At 54.0% G+C, this 18,014-nt stretch overlaps 5 protein-coding genes across 5 annotated transcripts; 1 reads left to right on the top strand and 4 right to left on the bottom strand.

Moving 5' to 3' along the window:
- Positions 1-1,574: 1,574 nt before the first annotated feature.
- Positions 1,575-3,407, top strand: DCS_06370 (serine-type carboxypeptidase; the record flags this gene model as incomplete). The annotated part of the gene is made up of 3 exons (XM_040803660.1): positions 1,575-1,791; positions 1,857-2,038; positions 2,103-3,407. The coding sequence occupies 3 exons, from the start codon at positions 1,575-1,577 to the stop codon at positions 3,405-3,407; spliced, it is 1,704 nt and encodes a 567-aa protein (XP_040653764.1).
- A 234-nt stretch (positions 3,408-3,641) lies between these two features.
- On the bottom strand, positions 3,642-4,447 carry DCS_06369 (p15-like protein; the record flags this gene model as incomplete). Its single annotated transcript, XM_040803659.1, has 2 exons — positions 3,642-3,921; positions 3,981-4,447. 2 exons carry the CDS (start codon positions 4,445-4,447, stop codon positions 3,642-3,644), a joined length of 747 nt encoding a protein of 248 aa, XP_040653763.1.
- A 1,946-nt stretch (positions 4,448-6,393) lies between these two features.
- On the bottom strand, positions 6,394-7,446 carry DCS_06368 (uncharacterized protein; the record flags this gene model as incomplete). The annotated part of the gene is made up of 1 exon (XM_040803658.1): positions 6,394-7,446. One exon carries the CDS (start codon positions 7,444-7,446, stop codon positions 6,394-6,396), a length of 1,053 nt encoding a protein of 350 aa, XP_040653762.1.
- Positions 7,447-12,162: 4,716 nt separating this feature from the next.
- On the bottom strand, positions 12,163-14,205 carry DCS_06367 (major facilitator superfamily transporter; the record flags this gene model as incomplete). Its single annotated transcript, XM_040803657.1, has 4 exons — positions 12,163-12,891; positions 12,967-13,357; positions 13,491-13,843; positions 13,915-14,205. 4 exons carry the CDS (start codon positions 14,203-14,205, stop codon positions 12,163-12,165), a joined length of 1,764 nt encoding a protein of 587 aa, XP_040653761.1.
- Positions 14,206-16,208: 2,003 nt separating this feature from the next.
- Positions 16,209-16,754, bottom strand: DCS_06366 (uncharacterized protein; the record flags this gene model as incomplete). Its single annotated transcript, XM_040803656.1, has 1 exon — positions 16,209-16,754. The coding sequence occupies one exon, from the start codon at positions 16,752-16,754 to the stop codon at positions 16,209-16,211; it is 546 nt and encodes a 181-aa protein (XP_040653760.1).
- Between the last annotated feature and the right edge of the window lie 1,260 nt (positions 16,755-18,014).

The following is an 18,014-nucleotide window of genomic DNA, read 5'->3' as shown; positions in this document are numbered from 1 at the left end:
TGCAAACTTCGTGGGCGCGTTGGCTGGACGCAACCTAACAGGCGCACATCGTGGTAGTGCTTTATCGGCTTTCAGGCAAGGGAGCCTTTTCGCTCTCCTAGAACGACGGAGACGCCTTGTCCTGGCCGAAGCGCGTTTGACGTTAAATCCAACGGCCAGCCTCACCTCGAGGCTCTTACAGGGAGAGACATCTCACAGCAAGCGGATTAGTCGTCACGGTCGAGGAATTTTTGTGACCCTGCATGTTCAATTTCTTCAGCCAGGACACCGGCCTTTATTCGCCAGCGAAGACCATAGCCCGCCCACCACGGGGGGATTGGCAAGGTCGTGATGGCTGGAATCCTGACCAGGAATTTGGAAAGATGTCTCGACTTGGTATGCATCAGCAACAACTCTAAATTGTCGAGACCCGGATTCCGCAAGGAGGCGGCGCCCCCTTCCCGCTTGGTTTTTGCGTTACTCCAGGATATGCTGAGACGATGATCCAAAACAAGGGACCGGGGTCGGAACTTGCCGCGCCTGATGCTTGGCAGCATTGATGTATTTCTATGGAGGGCCTAGGGAGTATTAGTTGTAAGTATTACAAAGTATGCACGGGGCATTACGGAACACTCCATCTACATCTTACTCGTGCGTGTACCGTTCAATATGCCGAACAAAATGTTGCCAACATACAAGCAACGTATCCACCTCCCTAAATACACGTTCTCGTACGAGTACTTGAAGGCCTTGTTGTTCCACAGGAATATGAAATGGATGATAATGGTCTTATTGACGGATCCCGGGATGTACCCTATGTTCACGTAAAAGGGAATATTGCCGCACTTCATGGAGTGATTACGAGGACAACGTTGGCGGAAAGTGTTGCCCATTCCCTCAGCCATTGCCACAAGAGAAGGTCCTGGATGTGCAGCCATGCAATACTGGTTTACATGTCAGTGTGCTGGCGTGTTGGATATGAGTTGCTGCATATGAGCGAGTGCATGCATGCATGTAGTAATTCTTATTTAGTGCTGCCTGCCGAAATGAGGAAATTGAGGAAAAGTTCTAGGGTAGGTGAAGGCTTCGCCAGTTGCTGGTCGACACCCCTTTGCATCCATTGTCGGCAATGCCCCAGTGCACAACAAGTCTATGCATGGACAACTATCGCCGGCTGTCCTCCATCCGTTCGTACCCTTCCGACGTACTCTACATGATAGAAGTTGCCTGGCCATACGCTGCCCCAGTTGCGCGAATAATTATCTATTCCTGTATGGAAATGCGGCCGAACTCAGCTTGCAGTAGTCGGGAATGGTTGGCATAGGCGATAGTTGGTTCGATGGCGTGACCTCTGGTGCAGAATGCTGGCATCTCGCCTGACCATTATCCCTCATCAAACTGAACCTTGCCTTCAACTTCACCGAAGCCGAGAGAGTGGACTGATTCGCGGCGTGCCAAGTCCCGTCTCGTGTAACGTAAGATAGGTGCTGAACTTGATTCCAGTTCTGTATGTAAAGTCGGCGAAGGAGCTGCGTGTCCAACACTTGCCCAACTATGCCATCTCCTTGAACAATTTCTTCCGTTGTGCTAGCAAGATGAGAACCCTCTGGCTGATGCCCCTGTTGGGGCTCTGCTCAACATCCATCGCGAGACGTAACGAGCAGGTGGATGACATCCTCCGATGGATACATGGCCCGACTCCGGATACTGCACCATGGACCGCCCAAGACGGCGGATCTCCGGAAAAGCCTTCGACAAACGTTCACGCCAGGTCATCGGCAGGGTACCGGTTTCTCAACCGTTCCACTGAGAGTCTGCAACGACGGCCCCTTCAGTTGTTGATATTCGCTAGCTAATCGAGTGATGGTACGATGCAGAGTTTGCCGTAAACGGAACAAATGTACCAGATGTTGCCTACGACGTTGGAGAGTCTTACGCCGGCCTGCTTCCCATTACCGATATGAAGGACGAGCGCGACCACTTGTACTTTTGGTTCTTCCCGACCGTCAACGAAGAACACAAGGAGAAGAAGGAAATTGTCGTTTGGCTCAACGGAGGAGTACGTCTGGATTATCGACCCCCCCCTCCCACCAGATCCGAATGCCACTGACAGGCTGAAACAGCCCGCGTGCTCCTCCCTGCTCGGCTTCCTTCAAGAAAATGGCCCCTTTCTCTGGCAACCGGGCACGCGGAAGCCGGTGAAAAATCCGTGGAGTTGGCATGAGCTCACCAACGTCGTGTGGATTGAGCAACCCGTATCCGTTGGCTTCTCCAAGGGCACGTCAACAGTAAAGAACGAAGACGATGTCGCTCGGCAGTTCATGGGCTTCTGGAAGAACTTCGTCGATACCTTTAGCCTGCAGGGTTATAAGGTGTACATTGCAGCTGAGTCGTATGGAGGCATTTATGGCTCATTCATATCGAGCCACATGATCAACGCCAACGACAGCAAGTACTTTGACGTCGGTGGCATGATCATCTACAACGGCATTGTTTTTGATGAAATGGTCCAGTCCAATGTCATTATACCAAGCTTTGTAGAGCAGCACCACAACCTGCTAGCCCTCGACGACGCGACAATGCGGCAGATTCGCACGACATCCGAAGCGTGCGGCTTCGGGGCCTATGAACGAAAGTATCTAACCTATCCACCTTCCGGACCGGCGCCAATATACCCGCCGCCCGGACAAGTACCCCCCAACGGCACGGTGCAGGCCGATTGTGAATCCCTCTTCTACTTCATCTACACCAAGGCCGTTGCCGCCAACCCTTGCTTCAGTGTATACAACATAGGAGACCGCTGCCCGAAGGTGCACGATCCGCTCCTCGAGGAGCCGTACTTTGATCGTCAGGACGTCAAAATGGCCATTAACGCGCCCCTCGACGTGAAGTGGTCGCGATGCACACGGCAAGTCTTCAACCTCTCTCACATGGACGAGTCCCTGCCGCCCGGAAACTACGAGCTGCCCAATGTGATCGATCGGACCAATAATGTGATACTCGCACACGGATTCATGGATGCCGTCCTTCCTCTCAACGGTCTCCTGCTGGGCATACAAAACATGACATGGGGGAGCCTCCTTGGTTTCCAGACGAGACCGAGCGACCCATTCTACGTGCCCCTCTACGGCTTCGACCATGGCAGAGGAAAGTACTATGGCGAGAGCAACCCGGGGGGCTCGGGCGTCGTCGGCACCTCTCACCACGAGCGCGGACTCACCCTTGTTGTAACACAGCTTGCCGGGCACCAGGGTCCCGCCTCCGCGCCGGCTTCTGCCTTTCGCCACCTCGAGAAACTCCTGGGTAGGGTACGCAACCTGAGCAGCGCAATACCCTTCACTCTCCCTGGGCTTTTGAACGTGACACAGATGACGGAACCGCTGGGCAAGGGGACAGTTGCTATCCCGTGCATGGAAAGGGGCTGCTGATTTGTTTCAGCTTCGGGGTTTGGCTCATGGAAATGGTCCTTGTTTAAAACAAGTGCGCATGCTATATCATATTTATATGCAATTTCCCCGCCTGGGGTGCTAAAGTCCAAGTCGTATCCGTCGTTATCGTGGTATGTATGGGTATGTCCAGCCGCAAAGCCATGTCCAGTGGAGAGGCATTATGTACAGTGAGGTGCGTGCATTTGATGCGTGCGAGTGCGCGTCAAGAAGAGGTCAGCGGATTGGACATAATCCCATGCCCTCTCCTGACGCCCGCTCATTCACGGATACCGGCAGCTGGCCAGCCTCCTGAGCGTCCTTGAAGGCCTTGTCGCACGCCGCCACAGCCTTGTCGTACGCTGCCACGGACGCTTGATTTTCTGGCTCAAGCCTGGCCGATCCGTCGCGCTTTTCGGCATCTCGACCCCCGAAGTGGCGGACAGCGAGATAGTAGACCTCGGCGAGCGCCTTGCATGCGTCTTCCGCCGAGACTCCAGAGCACTGATATACCAAGCTGCAACGAAAACAAATCTTGTCAGGGAAGGCATCTCGATGTGGTGGAGGAGAACGTACTCTTGTTTGAATTTGAGATCGATTTGTGCTTTTGATATCTGTGCGAATCGCTTTTGCTTGCGATAATTTCGGTATCCAAAATCGTGTCTGTGGCAGGCCGGGAGGTAGGGCCAGCCGAAGGGGTAATCGGGGGACTTGGTGCAGCCGTCACTCTCCCAGTCGACGCCGGCGGGATCTCGTTTGTCCCGACGGGCTGAGAATTCAGGAAGAGAAACTTCAAAGAGCAGCTCGTCGGTGATGGGGACTAGGTTCGGACCCTCTTCGTCGTCGATGACGTAGGCGAGGTTCTGTGTCGGCTGATCGTCGGTGACATGAGCGAGGGCCTGACCGGTTGCGCTCCTATGTTTGCCGTGGGTGTTGTAGGCGAGTCTCACAAACGTCACACCATTGGCGGAGGCTGGGATATTGGCAGGAAAGGCAAGGACTGTCGAGGCGTAGAGGGTGACGAGGGCGGAGACTACCTTCATGATGGCGAAGTAATGAGATGTGACTAGCTTGCTGGGAGTCGTTGCTTCTGGCTTTGCGACATGATGGAGACGAGAGAGGGCCTTTTTATCTACTTCTACGACCATGGCTCGAACTCGTACCCGCATCCTCGACTCCCGCACCTGCCTTAATCCACCTCCGGTCGGCCGGCCGTCACCCGGGATGAGCTGCACCAACAGGTTGGCAAAGTGTTGGCAGGGTTGGACGATGGGATAATGAAAATAGTACGATTGGGGGCCCATTCAACCACCTTGAACCGATCAACCTCTTTGACCCGTTCGACCCGTTCGACGTGGCCATGATCGTGGACACGACACTCAACAGGACGGCCGTCTTTCCGGATAGAGACGTATTACGTGTTTACCCAACCGAGGGGCATCTACGGTTACGTAGGGGGGACTTTGTGGGGGATGCCGCTCTAGAGGAGCGCATGACTTTGCCCGACCCGCCCTGTAGTTAAATTATTGGACAGGGGCATGACCACTGCCGCCCGAAGGATCGGCTGGGTTGGGGATTGCGGAGAAGGACTCGGGGGAGACCCGTGCCAAGCCGGTGCTGGGTTACTTGATGGGCAGGTGCTTTCATGCGCACGGTGTATCGTCTGGAGAAGGATGGGCCGAAGCCGGGAGCTTGGGGATTCGGGTTGTGATGAAATGGCGGGATAGGTGTAAGTGAACGTGTAAGCGTACAGTACTTGATCTTGTAGAAAGGGGGAAGGGAGGCATAGGTCAGACGGACAAGAGACGACAACGCCATCTATACTTGTCTGTAATATTCATTCCCAAGTAAGCACATTGGGTACGAGAATGTACAGTACTAGGTAATATTTGGGGGAAATAGTGTACTTGAATAATAAGCAGAAAGTAGGTACGTGTCTGAAAGGCGATGGTGACGGTACGCTATTACACACAAACCCACCAGCATGAGTAGTATTGAATAAATATATGGACAAGCACACGAACTTCAAGTATTGCTGCGCGTGCGCTTACGTACCCGTACCAGATATGGAGTCAACATACACAAGTTTATGTACGGAGTACATACTATTAATTTTTGGGAACCTACAAGTACTTGTACTTGTATGAATCTTAGATCTTAACACACCCCCGTCTCCTGCTTGTACATTACATTTACGAGCACTTGTACGGAGTACTATCCATTGAAATGGTACTATTGAAATGGCAAAGACTACCGAGTATATACACTGTATATACACCTCTTCTTGTATTCCTATATGAAGAATTACATTTACATATATGTATCAAAATAAACATTGCATGATATAGATGTTGATGAATAGAACGTAAACAATGAATGTGAAATCTACAATATGTACATTATAGGTCTGAGAAGAATGCTGGGATAAAACGAGCAAAACCCGTGGTCGCCATTGGAATGCATCCGACCGCATGAATAAAAAAGAAGTAAAAAAGTCATGCATGTACGGTTCTACCGTGATCGAGACATCTACCAGACCAGGAGGAGAAGTTGCTATAGGGGTATAAATGGAAATGGCGTCATTCACAACGTCAACCAAGTCGACATGAAGATGAACCAAGTAAAACTAGGCCAAACAAACACACGGGCCTCTTCCTCAGCGGAGGGAGGACGTCATGTCATGTCGTGGCCTTCTGCATCGGGCGTCGCCTGCATCGAGCGGCATGCAGGCCGGGGTGAGTCCGGCATGACAGGATGGGCTAGCAGCTACCCAGGGCCGATGATGGGCGTGCGACCGGCAGTTGCAGTTAAAAAAAAACACCGGCAGATACATGGACGGACAAAGCGCTCCCCTTTTTGGAGAATGGCCCATCTCTGCCTCCGGCATCAAGCACGAGGACGAAAACAGCAGCTGCCCACGTCTCGTTGGAGTCGACCCGGTATAGGATGATGCTTAATTTTACTCGACAAGGAGCTCCCCAGCATGTCCCTAGCAGCATGCGGCAAGCACCAAGACGAGGGCAGCAACAATCCAGGGCAAAGCGGCCGCTCGTAAGCGGGCGCGACTCCTCGCCAGGCTCTCGTCACCCACCTCGGTCTCGCCCGTGGACGAGGCCAAAACCTTTTGCCCGGTTGGGTACCGAAGGTTGTAGACGGGCGCGCCTCGGAGCCGGGCTGGCATGCCGAGGATGTGGGGGCAGGCCGCCTGATTCCCGTTGGGCCAATCGAGTCGGCAGGGCTCATCGTAACCCAAGGAGCAGAGCGGATCGAGGACGTTGTAGAGGACGTAATTCTTGGCCACGTAGCTCGACGACTGGTCCAGGCAGCTCGAGAGAAAGATCATGCTGTTGGCGGCGCTGAGGGGAAGCTTGGCGTCGTCGCCATGGATGAGGTCGGCGCAGTGGGAGGCATCGACGTTCTCGTACTTCATGCTGACGGCGCCGCCAGCGACCGGCTTCTCGGCCGCGCCGTAGCCCGAGTAGAGGTAGTTCCAGGCATCGTAGCTCACGTCGTAGGCGCCGGCGGACTGGTCCACGCGCAGGAGATGGAGCTTCCGGTTCCCGTACGAGAGGGAGACGCAGATGTTGTTGCAGTCGACCGGGTCGGGCCAGTAGGCGACACGGTTGGTGTTGATCTTGCAGCCGAGGACGCCGACCGAAGACGAGTAGCTGTCGTGCGGCGTCGCGCCGACGGTGCCGCCGTTGTTGCCGCCGGTGCCACCTTGACCGGGGCTGGGGGCCGCGTGAGCCGCGGAAATGAGTGTCGTGGTCGCGCAGAGGGTCGAAAGGAGGGTCGGTATAGCGATTGGCAGGAGGCGAAAGGCGCCTCGAAACGAGTGCGTCAAAGAGCAAAGCGGCGGCATCGCGGCCGAGGAAAGCGGGAGGTGGCTGGCACACGAGACCGCCTGCGGCCGTCGGTCGGTCAGCTCTCGGAGGCGACGGGCGACGCACGGAGAGCGACGCGCATCATGTGTTGAGAAAGAATTGGGACGAGCGAGCGAATAATAGGAAGCTGGGAATGCAAGCCGAGCGAGCGAAAACATGGTGGCACATGGCGGCGGGAGAGAAACGACAAAGCACGATTATGCCTCATCAGTACTAGCGGCCATGATGCATCGGCGCCGTTGTTGTCGCATGAACCAACTGGTACACACTCGCGACGCTCAAGTGACAGAGGAGGTATCTTGCACTCTTCCGGGTAACAGATGTACATTCGGTGCACGACTCTTTCACGGCCAATTGAAAGTAGTGTCAGAGAAAACACCACGTACACTGTACTTACTCTGTACCTGCAACTACGTACGTATTATTACTCACTGTACGGAGTACGGAGTACACTTGCAGTATTTGTAGGCGCACTGTACTTGATTGAGTGCAGGTAAGCATACTCCGTACAGTGTGAGTACTTGTATGTGCAAAAGCCAGAACCTGCTTAACACCTGCATGTACCTGCACCTTGGCACAGTGTCAGCAGTACTGTACATTAAGCATACAAGTCCAGTACTGTTATTATGTACGGGCTATTAAGTATGCTCTGTACGGAGTACTCCGTACAAGTACTTACTCCATACAAGTACTTACTCCGCACAAGTACTTACTCCGCACAAGTACTTACTCCGTACAAGTACCTACTTACTCAAGTACAGTACGCTTATTACTCAAGTACAGTAATACTTACTGTACATGATGTGTAATGCTGTTGGCAGGCTCACCGATGGACCGCACGCAATGGTTCATGGATACTGCCACTAGTAGTTAGTAGATGCTTCTAATAACAAGCATCTGGATCAAATAAAGGCGCACCTTCCCTTACAGCAGCGGCTGTTGGTGGCAGCCAACAAGCGTTCTTACTATTAGTAACAGTAGCTGCTCGTATCCTCCGGAAATGTTACTCCTTCCTTTCTCGTCTTCCTTCCGCGTCTTCCTTCCGCGGCTTTCTCCCCTGCCCTTCTTCCACGTCGTCGCTCCGTTGCAGCCCAGACGATGGCATCCTCCCACGTCAAGGTCAAGTTCTTTCTCATCGTCCCACCATGAAAGCGTTCTATCGTCTTTGGAAGGCGCCCGCATTGGTTGCGAGCGCGCGAGGAGCCAACCGGTCGGGTTTTGATTCCTCGTCGTGCTCGGACACGACCTCGGATGTCATTGTTGGTCGTCACCAATGGAAGCATCCTTGACCGTTTCGGCTAGGAGTCCTGACTGTCGGCATGGCATGCATGGATCGATACTTGCACGCAGAGATTTTGCAGCAGTCCCAGCACAAGGACCAGCTTCACCAGTCCGTCGGCAGTCATCCCACCAGCCGGGTCAGTGTCGGTGAGAACGAAGCCAGGCCGAGTAGGGAGCAACTCCGGCCCCCCGAGCCAAGTCCGCCACCGTTCACTCGCCTCACATCCGTCCTGCGCATCGCTCGGATGGAGGACGATACGGCGACGACGGGTTTTGCGGCGGACGACGTCGGCGGATGATTCGTGCGACAGTACCCCCCGGAGAAGGGAGACCGGTTCGCTAGATTGTGCCGTCGACGATGCCGCCGGATGGACGGATGGCTGGAGGACGCCAAGACGGAATGCGGATCGTCGTGGAACCGGCATTCCAGTCGGTTGACTGACGAGTCTCAGGCCCACAGTACGACCGTCGGCCGGATGCGCGGAGCCGATGCACGGGCCGATGCTTCATTTCACGCTCACGCCGTCGGGCGTCTGTCGACGACATGACGCATCACATGGCCCAGGAAGGAGTGCCAAATACGCGACTTGGCAGCGTAACAATCTGGCGGAGACGAGGGAAGCGAGCGAGACTATCCTCGGGAACACGCGATATATTAATACGAGTTTGGTACCGAGTACGAGTTCCCCAGCGATGCTCGGTCGAACTGTGCGCGAGACGGCCCGTTGGGCACCTGCATGGCTCGCCAACTCCCGGAGGGAGGATCCCGAAGCGTTGACCTTGCGTGCCAAACTTGGCGAGCGTTTTGCCGCGGTGCTTGTACGCGTCGGCAGAGTTGGGAGCCGACAGACGGCTTGGATTAAACTGACCGAGGACGCGACGAAGGCGCGAGCACATGTATGGTGGTGGTTGGTGGGATCCCTACTCCCCCATGCTCCCGTCACTCATCACACCGCCGGTCTCGGCCTTTGCCAGTGTGAACAGGCAAAAAAATGGACAAAAGCAAGGAGCAAACGAACGAACGGTCCGTCAATCAGTTGCAATGAACGCACAGGTGGGGTGGAATGGCCGACGTTGGACTCTAAGGAATCATCCCAATCCCAATCCCACTGTACACTGTACCTCTGTGCTTACACATAGTACCTCATGTAAACGGTGTTACGAGTCTTGATTCCAAGTATTATTGCCTCGCGTTGAGCATATAGGAGCATTAATCCACAAGCAAGTATAGGTGTACTCCGCACTGCGTACCAGAAAGTTTGTCCGTCCCACGGTGTTGGGACCAATTTTTGCCAGGCCCGCTGCTTCGGCTCCGTCACATCTCCGACCGAGCACGAAGTGATGCTTCCACCCAATGCTTGTTGGTACTTGTCACTGTAAGTACCTAGTAGGAGGGAGTGTTCCGCGCAGTGCTGCAAGTCTTTGTCAGTGAGCCTACGAGTGCTTCAAGTACAACAAAGTACAGTAATTACATTTACGGGTAGTTGCCCCGTGCTTGTCCTGTAATCTGTACAAGGAAGTACTTGCAAGTACATCACGGTCTGGAGAGTACGCAAGTACTGTACACCTTTTCCTCTGTCCAAGTACTCAAGGTGTATTGCTTACTTGCCTGCTTACATGTACATGCACCTACTCAGCACTTCTAGTAATACTTACATGCATGTACTTGCATGTATTGCAGTCGTAGTTGCTTATTATATGATTTGTTTTATTGTAGAAAGGGCAGTACTAGGTGGTGCATTGCCATCTCGTTACGCGCGTAGACTAGTCATAAGTAAGTCGGTGTGCATCCAAGTTCGAGAACAAGTACTCATATGCTGGCGTGCAGTAAGATTACTGTATTCACACTGTGATTGTAACATACATCAAGTATCTGCACCACTTGTACGGAGTACGGAGTACGTATAATATGCAATTACCGCTCAGGCTGCATGGCAGGTAATATCTTGCCTCGATAGTATTGTTCCTCCCGCCAAGGCCATACGTTGAAACGCCCATTGTAACGTGTCGCCCGATGTCCCATGGTACGGCGCATGTTTCGACAGGGGGTTGGTTACTAGGTACTAATGTACTGTAGGTAGCCTGGCGCCTGCTCACCCACAAGCACCGTACAGTACAGCACAATTTCATACAGTGCTTACAAGGTAATACAGCGTATATGTGTAAGGAAAGAGCTTGATATCGCGGCCCGCACCATTCCCAACCATTCTACTCTGTACGGAGTACGGAGTAATTATTTGCAAGTACAAGTACTCCGCACTACTATGCAAGTAGGTAGGCAGGTATCACCATGCTGTAGTGTCAATATCAAGTCACCAACGATTGCATGCACGTGCACTTTATCAGGCCGGTTTACCAGTAGTTGCAATGCTGGAGAAGAAGCGACTACTTGCTTGTAATTACAAGCTTATCAACAGCACATGTCATTGAACCAGCAACTACAGTAGACGTACATGTGCTGCAGTGTTCGCGAGGCTTGTTGCCTATAATTGTATTGTACTTGCACTTGACTAAAATACTTGCAGGTGCACTGTACAGTGTACGGGCACGACTTGTTGGTCTGACGACCGAAATAATGTCACCGGCCGTGGCAGGTGGCTCGTGTACGAACAAGTACTTGTAAGGGGGACTCCCCAGCACGGAGCATGAATTGAACACTATTACCGGTAATTAAACATACTCCGTACATGGGCGGAGCAATCCGCACGCGTTTGGAGTATCAATAATATATTACATGAATTACTGTATCCGTACGGAGTACATGCAAGTACAAGAAGTAGGTGTATGTACTGTACCTACCTGAGCACCTACACCTACTTCTTGTACTTAATTACGTGTAAGCGTACTTGCTGATCGTCTTGAGCGCATTTACTTGTGCCCTGCATCGCACTCCGCAGGAAATACCCCCAAGACGAGCGCCGATACGAGAGTACAAAAGTATTGATAAGATCACTGCATCCGACCGCAAACCCTGTGCCGTCACGTCTTCAATACGGTCAATTTGGTTGGCATCCACCGGGCCATGACAAGCGCTCGTACTGCGGAGTACTTGGTTCGCTCATTATTATGTAACTGATGCCATAAATGTCCATGTAGCTGTAAGTATGTATGGATGTGCCATATCGAGTCATCGGAAGAATACTTACAGTACATGTACTGTACACTGCATCGGTGGGACCTTGTCACATGAGGCCTGCAATTTTCATGTCTGTCATCGACCTGCATTGATTGCTGTGCATCGATAAACTCGATATTAAACGCAATACTGCGAGGAGTATTACGGAGTACGGAGCACACCGAACCGTCCACTTACCCGTAGTACGGAGTAATAATGCTTGTGCCGTGGGGATGTGTCAATATTACTGTACGGATACGGAGCAAGTACATGTAATTACTCCGTACTCCGTACAATTTTCATTTGCGCCCAAACGAGATTCCACCACGTGATTCCGCATCCAGGCCCACAAGACCACACGAATCGCTCCCTCAAGAATTACGCCATTCATGATACCCCATGACGCAGAATCACGCCGAAGAGCAGCTCGTCTCCGGACGACGAGACCACCGTCACCTATGCCGCAGTGACGTGGCCGTCAATGCTTGGCGCCTTCGCCATCCGACTGCCCGCATTTTTCCGCTGGACCCGTGCTGCTGGGCTCTGCCGTCGCCGGCTCCTCGTCGCCGGGACCGTCGTCCTTGCTCGTCGGTATCCTCTGCATCCCGATGCCGACGAGGCCCACGATGCTGGCGGCAGCCAAGACGGCGGCGACGAGAAAGGTCCGCGTCAGTGCTTCGTTGTACAGCTCCAGCAGCACGCCAACCTCGTCCGGAGCGACCTTGCTGTGCAGCGCGGTGGCGCCCGAGTCTCGGATGATGGCAGGGTCGAGCCCCGGGAGACGGCGTTCGATCTCGGTCGACAGCGTTCGCGCAAAGATGGTGTTGGCCACGCTGATGAAGGTGGCCGGGCCCAGGTTTTGGCAGAAGAGGACGACGGCGACGCCGATGGGCGCGTCCGCCTCGGCCAGCAGGCTCTGGGTGGCGACGCTGGGCTGCTCGGTCGACGCGCCGATGCCGAGGCCGGCGATGATCTGAAAGGGGATCCACAAGTTCGATCCCGACGAGACTCTGAGCGTCGACAGCAGTCCGGATCCGAGGGACACGAGGACGGTGCCGGCGAGCATGAAGGGCTGGAAGTAGCCGAGCTTGGTCACGAGCCACCCGCTGCTGAAGATGGCGAGGATGAAGGCGAGGCACAGGGGCAGGTAGCGGATGCCGGACTGCTCCGCCGTGACGCCTTGTATGGCCTGAAACCACAGGGGAATCTATCCGCTCGGGTGAGAATGCTGCACGACGGTATGGATGGGATGCCTCGCCCTCCCGACGAGCCGTCCACTCACGTAGTACACAAGCACGAGAAAGGCGCTCTCGAGGCAGAAACCAAACATGGCGGCGGAGAAGACGACGCGCATCCGAAAGACGCGAGGCGGCACCAGCGCCTTCTCGTCCATCCACCACTGCTCGGTGACGAAGGCGACGAGCAGGACGGCAAAGACGACGAAGCAGCCGATCGTTTTTCCGTCGGCCCAGCCGTACTGGGTACCGCCGAGCTGCAGCGCCAGTATCAGGCAGGTGATGCTGGGCACGAGCAGGAGCATGCCGAGATAGTCCAGCGCCAGCGCCTTGCGCATCCACGAGCGTGCATCCACCGTTTCCGACGGTCGGACTTTGACGAAGAAGGCGGTGCAGATGGCCGGCGGCACGGAGAGCGGCAGGTTGATGTAGAAGCACCTGACGGGCAGCAACGTCGTCCTCTCGTCAGTATTCATCGAAGCGCGGGGGAGACGGGGCCGCCGCTTGGAGTCGTCGGTTCGGCCGTCCTTCCGGGCCGGCCCCGGAAAGGAGCATGGCCCATCGTACTCACCATCTCCACGTCAGGTGGCTGTTCGTAATCAAACCTCCTACCACCGGTCCCAGCACCGAAGCTAGACCATACACGACGCCGACGGAGCCGAGGTAGAGCGGCAACCGGCTCGAGGGAAGGGCGCTCGCGAAGAGGGCAATGGTGCCGCTCATGAGTCCCGAGCCGCCGAGGCCGGAGATGGATCGTCCGACGATGAAGGCCGTCGACGATTTGCTGACGGCGCATATCAAGGACCCCGTCTCGAAGACGGCCAGCGAGGCGAGGTAAATGACCTTGATGGGAAACTGGCTGTACAGCCGGCCGTAGACGAGCTGGAAGGCGCAGAGGGTCAGGAGGTAGGCCGAGCCGTACCACTGTTCGAGCGCGTCAGCGGACCGAGAGGTCGTCGTTGAACGTGGTGATGGGCTTGGTCCGTTGCACTCACGCCGACGTCGCCCAGGGAGCGAAACTCGTCTGTGATTTGCGGAATGGCCGTCGCGATGATTCCCTCGTCCAGGAAGGTGCACATGACGCCGCAGACGACGGACAGCCAGATGACGGTGACCCGGGCCATGGACATGTTGTCAATCTCCTTGGAGAGCTGGACGGCGCCATCTTGCGACTTGTCCGAGGCCGAATCGGCCGCGACGGCGGCACCAACGTCGGCATCAGCAACGGCCGTATTGTTCTGCTTTTCGCGAGGAGTCGCCACGGAAGTCGGTGCGGCTTCGCTCATGTCGCCGGCTCTGCGTCGCGGAGCGTGTCCGTGGTGAAAGGGCCCGGGCGGTTGTCAAGAACGAGCACGCGACGGACTGACTGACTGACTGACTGCCTGCCTTGACCGGTCAGTTGCCAATTCTGTCGGGGAGTTGCAAGTTCAAATTCTCGCACGAGGTGATGACGATCATCCGTCGATCCATCTTATCTGACCGCAGCTGCCATGAGAACACCGGCGACCCGACTGGGCAACGGCCACCGGCCGGGAGGCGGATTCTATTACGGCATAGCTCGACGACGGCTCGATGCGGCTCTGGAAGGACTTTTCGGAGTGTTCCCTGAAATATGCTGACATGTGCAAATAGGTAGCATTATACGAGCACTCGTGCATATAGGTGTCGTCGTGTCGGCACGAGTGCGAGTATTATTAGTACAGAGTGAGTCCTGTACACGCAAAAAGTACGAGAAAGTACTAGCTTTAGTACGTTTATGCCCGGTTTACATGTGCAATCGCCTTCGGCTTTCCTCGTGTTGGCAGCGTTGGCTTCCAAGTGATGCGACCCCTGAGTGCCCCCGATTCAACATTTTCGTGCACAGCGCTTGACAGAAAGGTGTACATGTATTATTTATAGCATATGAACGTACAGGGACCAGTACAACTGCTACTAGTACTGCAAGAAGTACTTACTTAGGTGTAACATGTACTGTACAGTACATGTGAGTAATTATTACTGCACAGGTGGAAAGAATAGTGTGGAGTATTGCTCAAACTTCCACTCCGTACCCAAAGCAAGGCTGTGCGAGCAAGTACTTGCACACAAAAGTCCTGTAAGTACGGAGTACATGATGCAAGTGTTGACCAGCAGGCGGATACCGGCTCCGCTTGTTGAAATGGACGCGGACCCAATAACACGAGATGGGGAGCGAAATTCACATGGTCAACCAGCTGGTTGCTGGTTCGTCGTACCAGGGTCCGGGATCCAGAAGCCGGCAGGTCCCGGCCACGGGCTCTATCCGTAGGCGCATGGTATTCACTCACTCAATCTGAGTTTGTTCAAGTTCTTGCAATAGTTGTGCTCACTCATGATTAGCCGCATAAAACTTACACATGTACTTGTACGGAGTAGTGTTGCTGCAGTATGACTGTGCAATGCGAGGACACAAAGCAACAAGGTTGCATTTCCGAGGACTCCGGATATTACTACACTACTATTCGTAGATGTTAGTGTACCTAGGGGTACGGGCCCAATGCTCGCGCAATAATGAATGTGAATCCTGTGGAAGACTCTCGGTACGGAATGATTCTTGAATAGTCAGGGCTACGCTTGATTTGCCATCTGCATGTGTTGACGGACACCATCAACGTCACAAGCTTTCTCCGACAGGACGGCATCTAGAAAGTACATTTAGGTGCAGGTGTAATGAGCTCTACTCTCCCGGCATCGTCACGTATGACACAATGACCTTTACGGCGTATGCAGGAACCACTGCGACTCACAAACTCATGGCTCACGATTGCCCACCCGAAACAGGAACGTGGTCCAACCCTGAATACATGAAGCCCATTCCGACTCGGGCATTCTAAATTTGCTTTGAGCGTCAAAGCTGCATTTCTTTTCGAGTCTTGTTCAAGGGGATCGTCAATCCTGGGCGCAATGAGTCTCACTGACTCGAACCCACGGAGATATGTTGATCGAGCAATGGCGAGCACGCTACGCGGTACGGAGGAGAACTTCACCACTTCGGAAAGAGAGACTTCGTCCTGCGCGTTCTTTACAGTGAGTAAAATGAATTCGGTATATTCCCAAGTTTTGTTCCATCACAATGGATAGTGGCCATTCTTGGAATTTGCTGCGCTCAGGGATATGTGACAAGAAACGTCCATGAACCCAAAAATGTACGCATACATCCCCATGTTTTGTAAATGTCAGTCCTCTGCACCGGTTCTGCCATGCGCCGGACTCGCTTGCCATAGCCTAGATGGTCCGCGTGCCGGCCATGTAATTCCTTGCGCGTCTCTTCCTATGCCGGATTCTGGCATTGGCTGCCGGAAAAGTTGGCCTGGGCTTGGCTGAGAACATCTGTGATCCCGTTTGCCTGAGATTGGGCAACGGCTTTGCCGTCGGCGGGCACTTTGGCCACGATGGCCGTGATAAGTGCTTGGCTGGCACCTTTGATGTCGGCAATCTGCTGGCGAGTCTCGTCACACTGGTTGGCCGCCCTAAGGGCCGATCGCTTAGCCTTGAGATCATTGGCGAGAGTCTGAGCATGGGCCTTTAGTTCGTTGACCGGGTTGAAGAGGGCTATCGTGTCGTAAAGGGTCAACGCCGATGAGCCTTTCACCGTGCTTATTCCGGCTTTGATCGTTGCCACAAGACTGACGGATTTAGCCTTGACGGTAGGGACCGAGTTGCTGGTGAAGACTTTGATGGAAGCGTCGAGACTGTCGATGCCATTTTGGACCTGCGTCAGGATGCCAACGACGGTGCTAACATCGCGCTCCTCGACAGCGGCACTGGCGTAGGCGCCAGTGGCGAGGCAAAGGATGGCGACCTGGGACAACTTCATGACGACTGAAAGGTGTCGAAGAATCGTATTGTTCTTTATTTCGTGTTGTAAGCTGCGAGGAGGGATGTTTGCTGAGATTTGCTACTCTGGAGATGGTTGGAAATTGGGCCTGGAGGCTGGCACCAATGGGCTTCTTATACAAGTCCGACCATGTCCTCCCTCGCGAGAGGGGATTCTTTTTGAGACACGAGCTGCCGAGGCTTCAAATCCATTTCGATAGCATGAGGTATTCCTTTCCATTACTCGCGGCGGCCAAGGCAATAATGGAGTGGAGATCATCCGCACCGACAGGCCAGAAGAAGTCATTGTTGCAGAGATCAGCTGCAGTGCACAGACGACGACCGGAAGCAATGCAAGTTCCAGTCTCGAGAAACTGGACGCCGTCGCAACCTTGCAAGTGGTGCATGGACACAGGGTTCCCCTCGGTGGCCTGTCCACTGTTCAACACACACGAGAGTGAATTCACAGACGAGTACGCTTTGATGCTCGGCCCTCTTCATTTGAGTTGGCCGACTCCAGCTTGCGTCATGATCCCCATCCCAAGGCGGATACATTATTTCTGGCGACAGAACTCATGCCTGCACTCTCTTATGGTGCGAGTTTGAGGTGGACAATGTTGGGACAGAATGACACGCCGAGTCGTCTCTCGCCCATGGTCGCCGTCAACGTAGTAATATGACAAGCTGCAGCGGCTCATACTTGGTACCGCCATTGTAGAATGAGACCATGGAAAGCGTGAATGCTCCAACGACTTGCTACGGCTCTCTCGCTTGCCGAATAATAACATGACGGGTGTATTGCAGTATCATTTGTGTTCATGCAACCGCTGGATTTTGGCAAGTCGTGCCGTATACAACCTGATCAAGTGCCTAACCGGCTGCTACGTTACCGCTTGGCCAAAAAGGCATGCTGCATTTGGCTCCCATCATGGTTGATGCTGCAGATGGAGCAACTTAATTGCTTCTAGAATCATTCGTTCTCGCTCCTGTGGTGCCTGAAGCTGCTGTGACGACTCACTAACCATGAAATGGTGTCAATCGCTGGCCAAACGGAAACGCCACCCGACATTCGCTTGCCGCATAGACAAGGCCCCACGGAAACCAGGACATTCAACTCGTACTCTATGCGTAAGGACCCTGCAGACCGCTTGAAGACGAAGCCTGAGCGGCCGCTTGATGTTCCCAGTGGCCGCATCGGCTGTGCCTTAGAGTCGATCAGGGACACGGGAGAATCACGCCCACTCTCAATACCAAGACAAGG

Source organism: Drechmeria coniospora, chromosome 03, assembly GCF_001625195.1.
Source record: "Drechmeria coniospora strain ARSEF 6962 chromosome 03, whole genome shotgun sequence".
NCBI classification, from domain to species: domain Eukaryota; kingdom Fungi; phylum Ascomycota; class Sordariomycetes; order Hypocreales; family Ophiocordycipitaceae; genus Drechmeria; species Drechmeria coniospora.
This window is presented reverse-complemented; position numbering and strand designations above follow the sequence as displayed.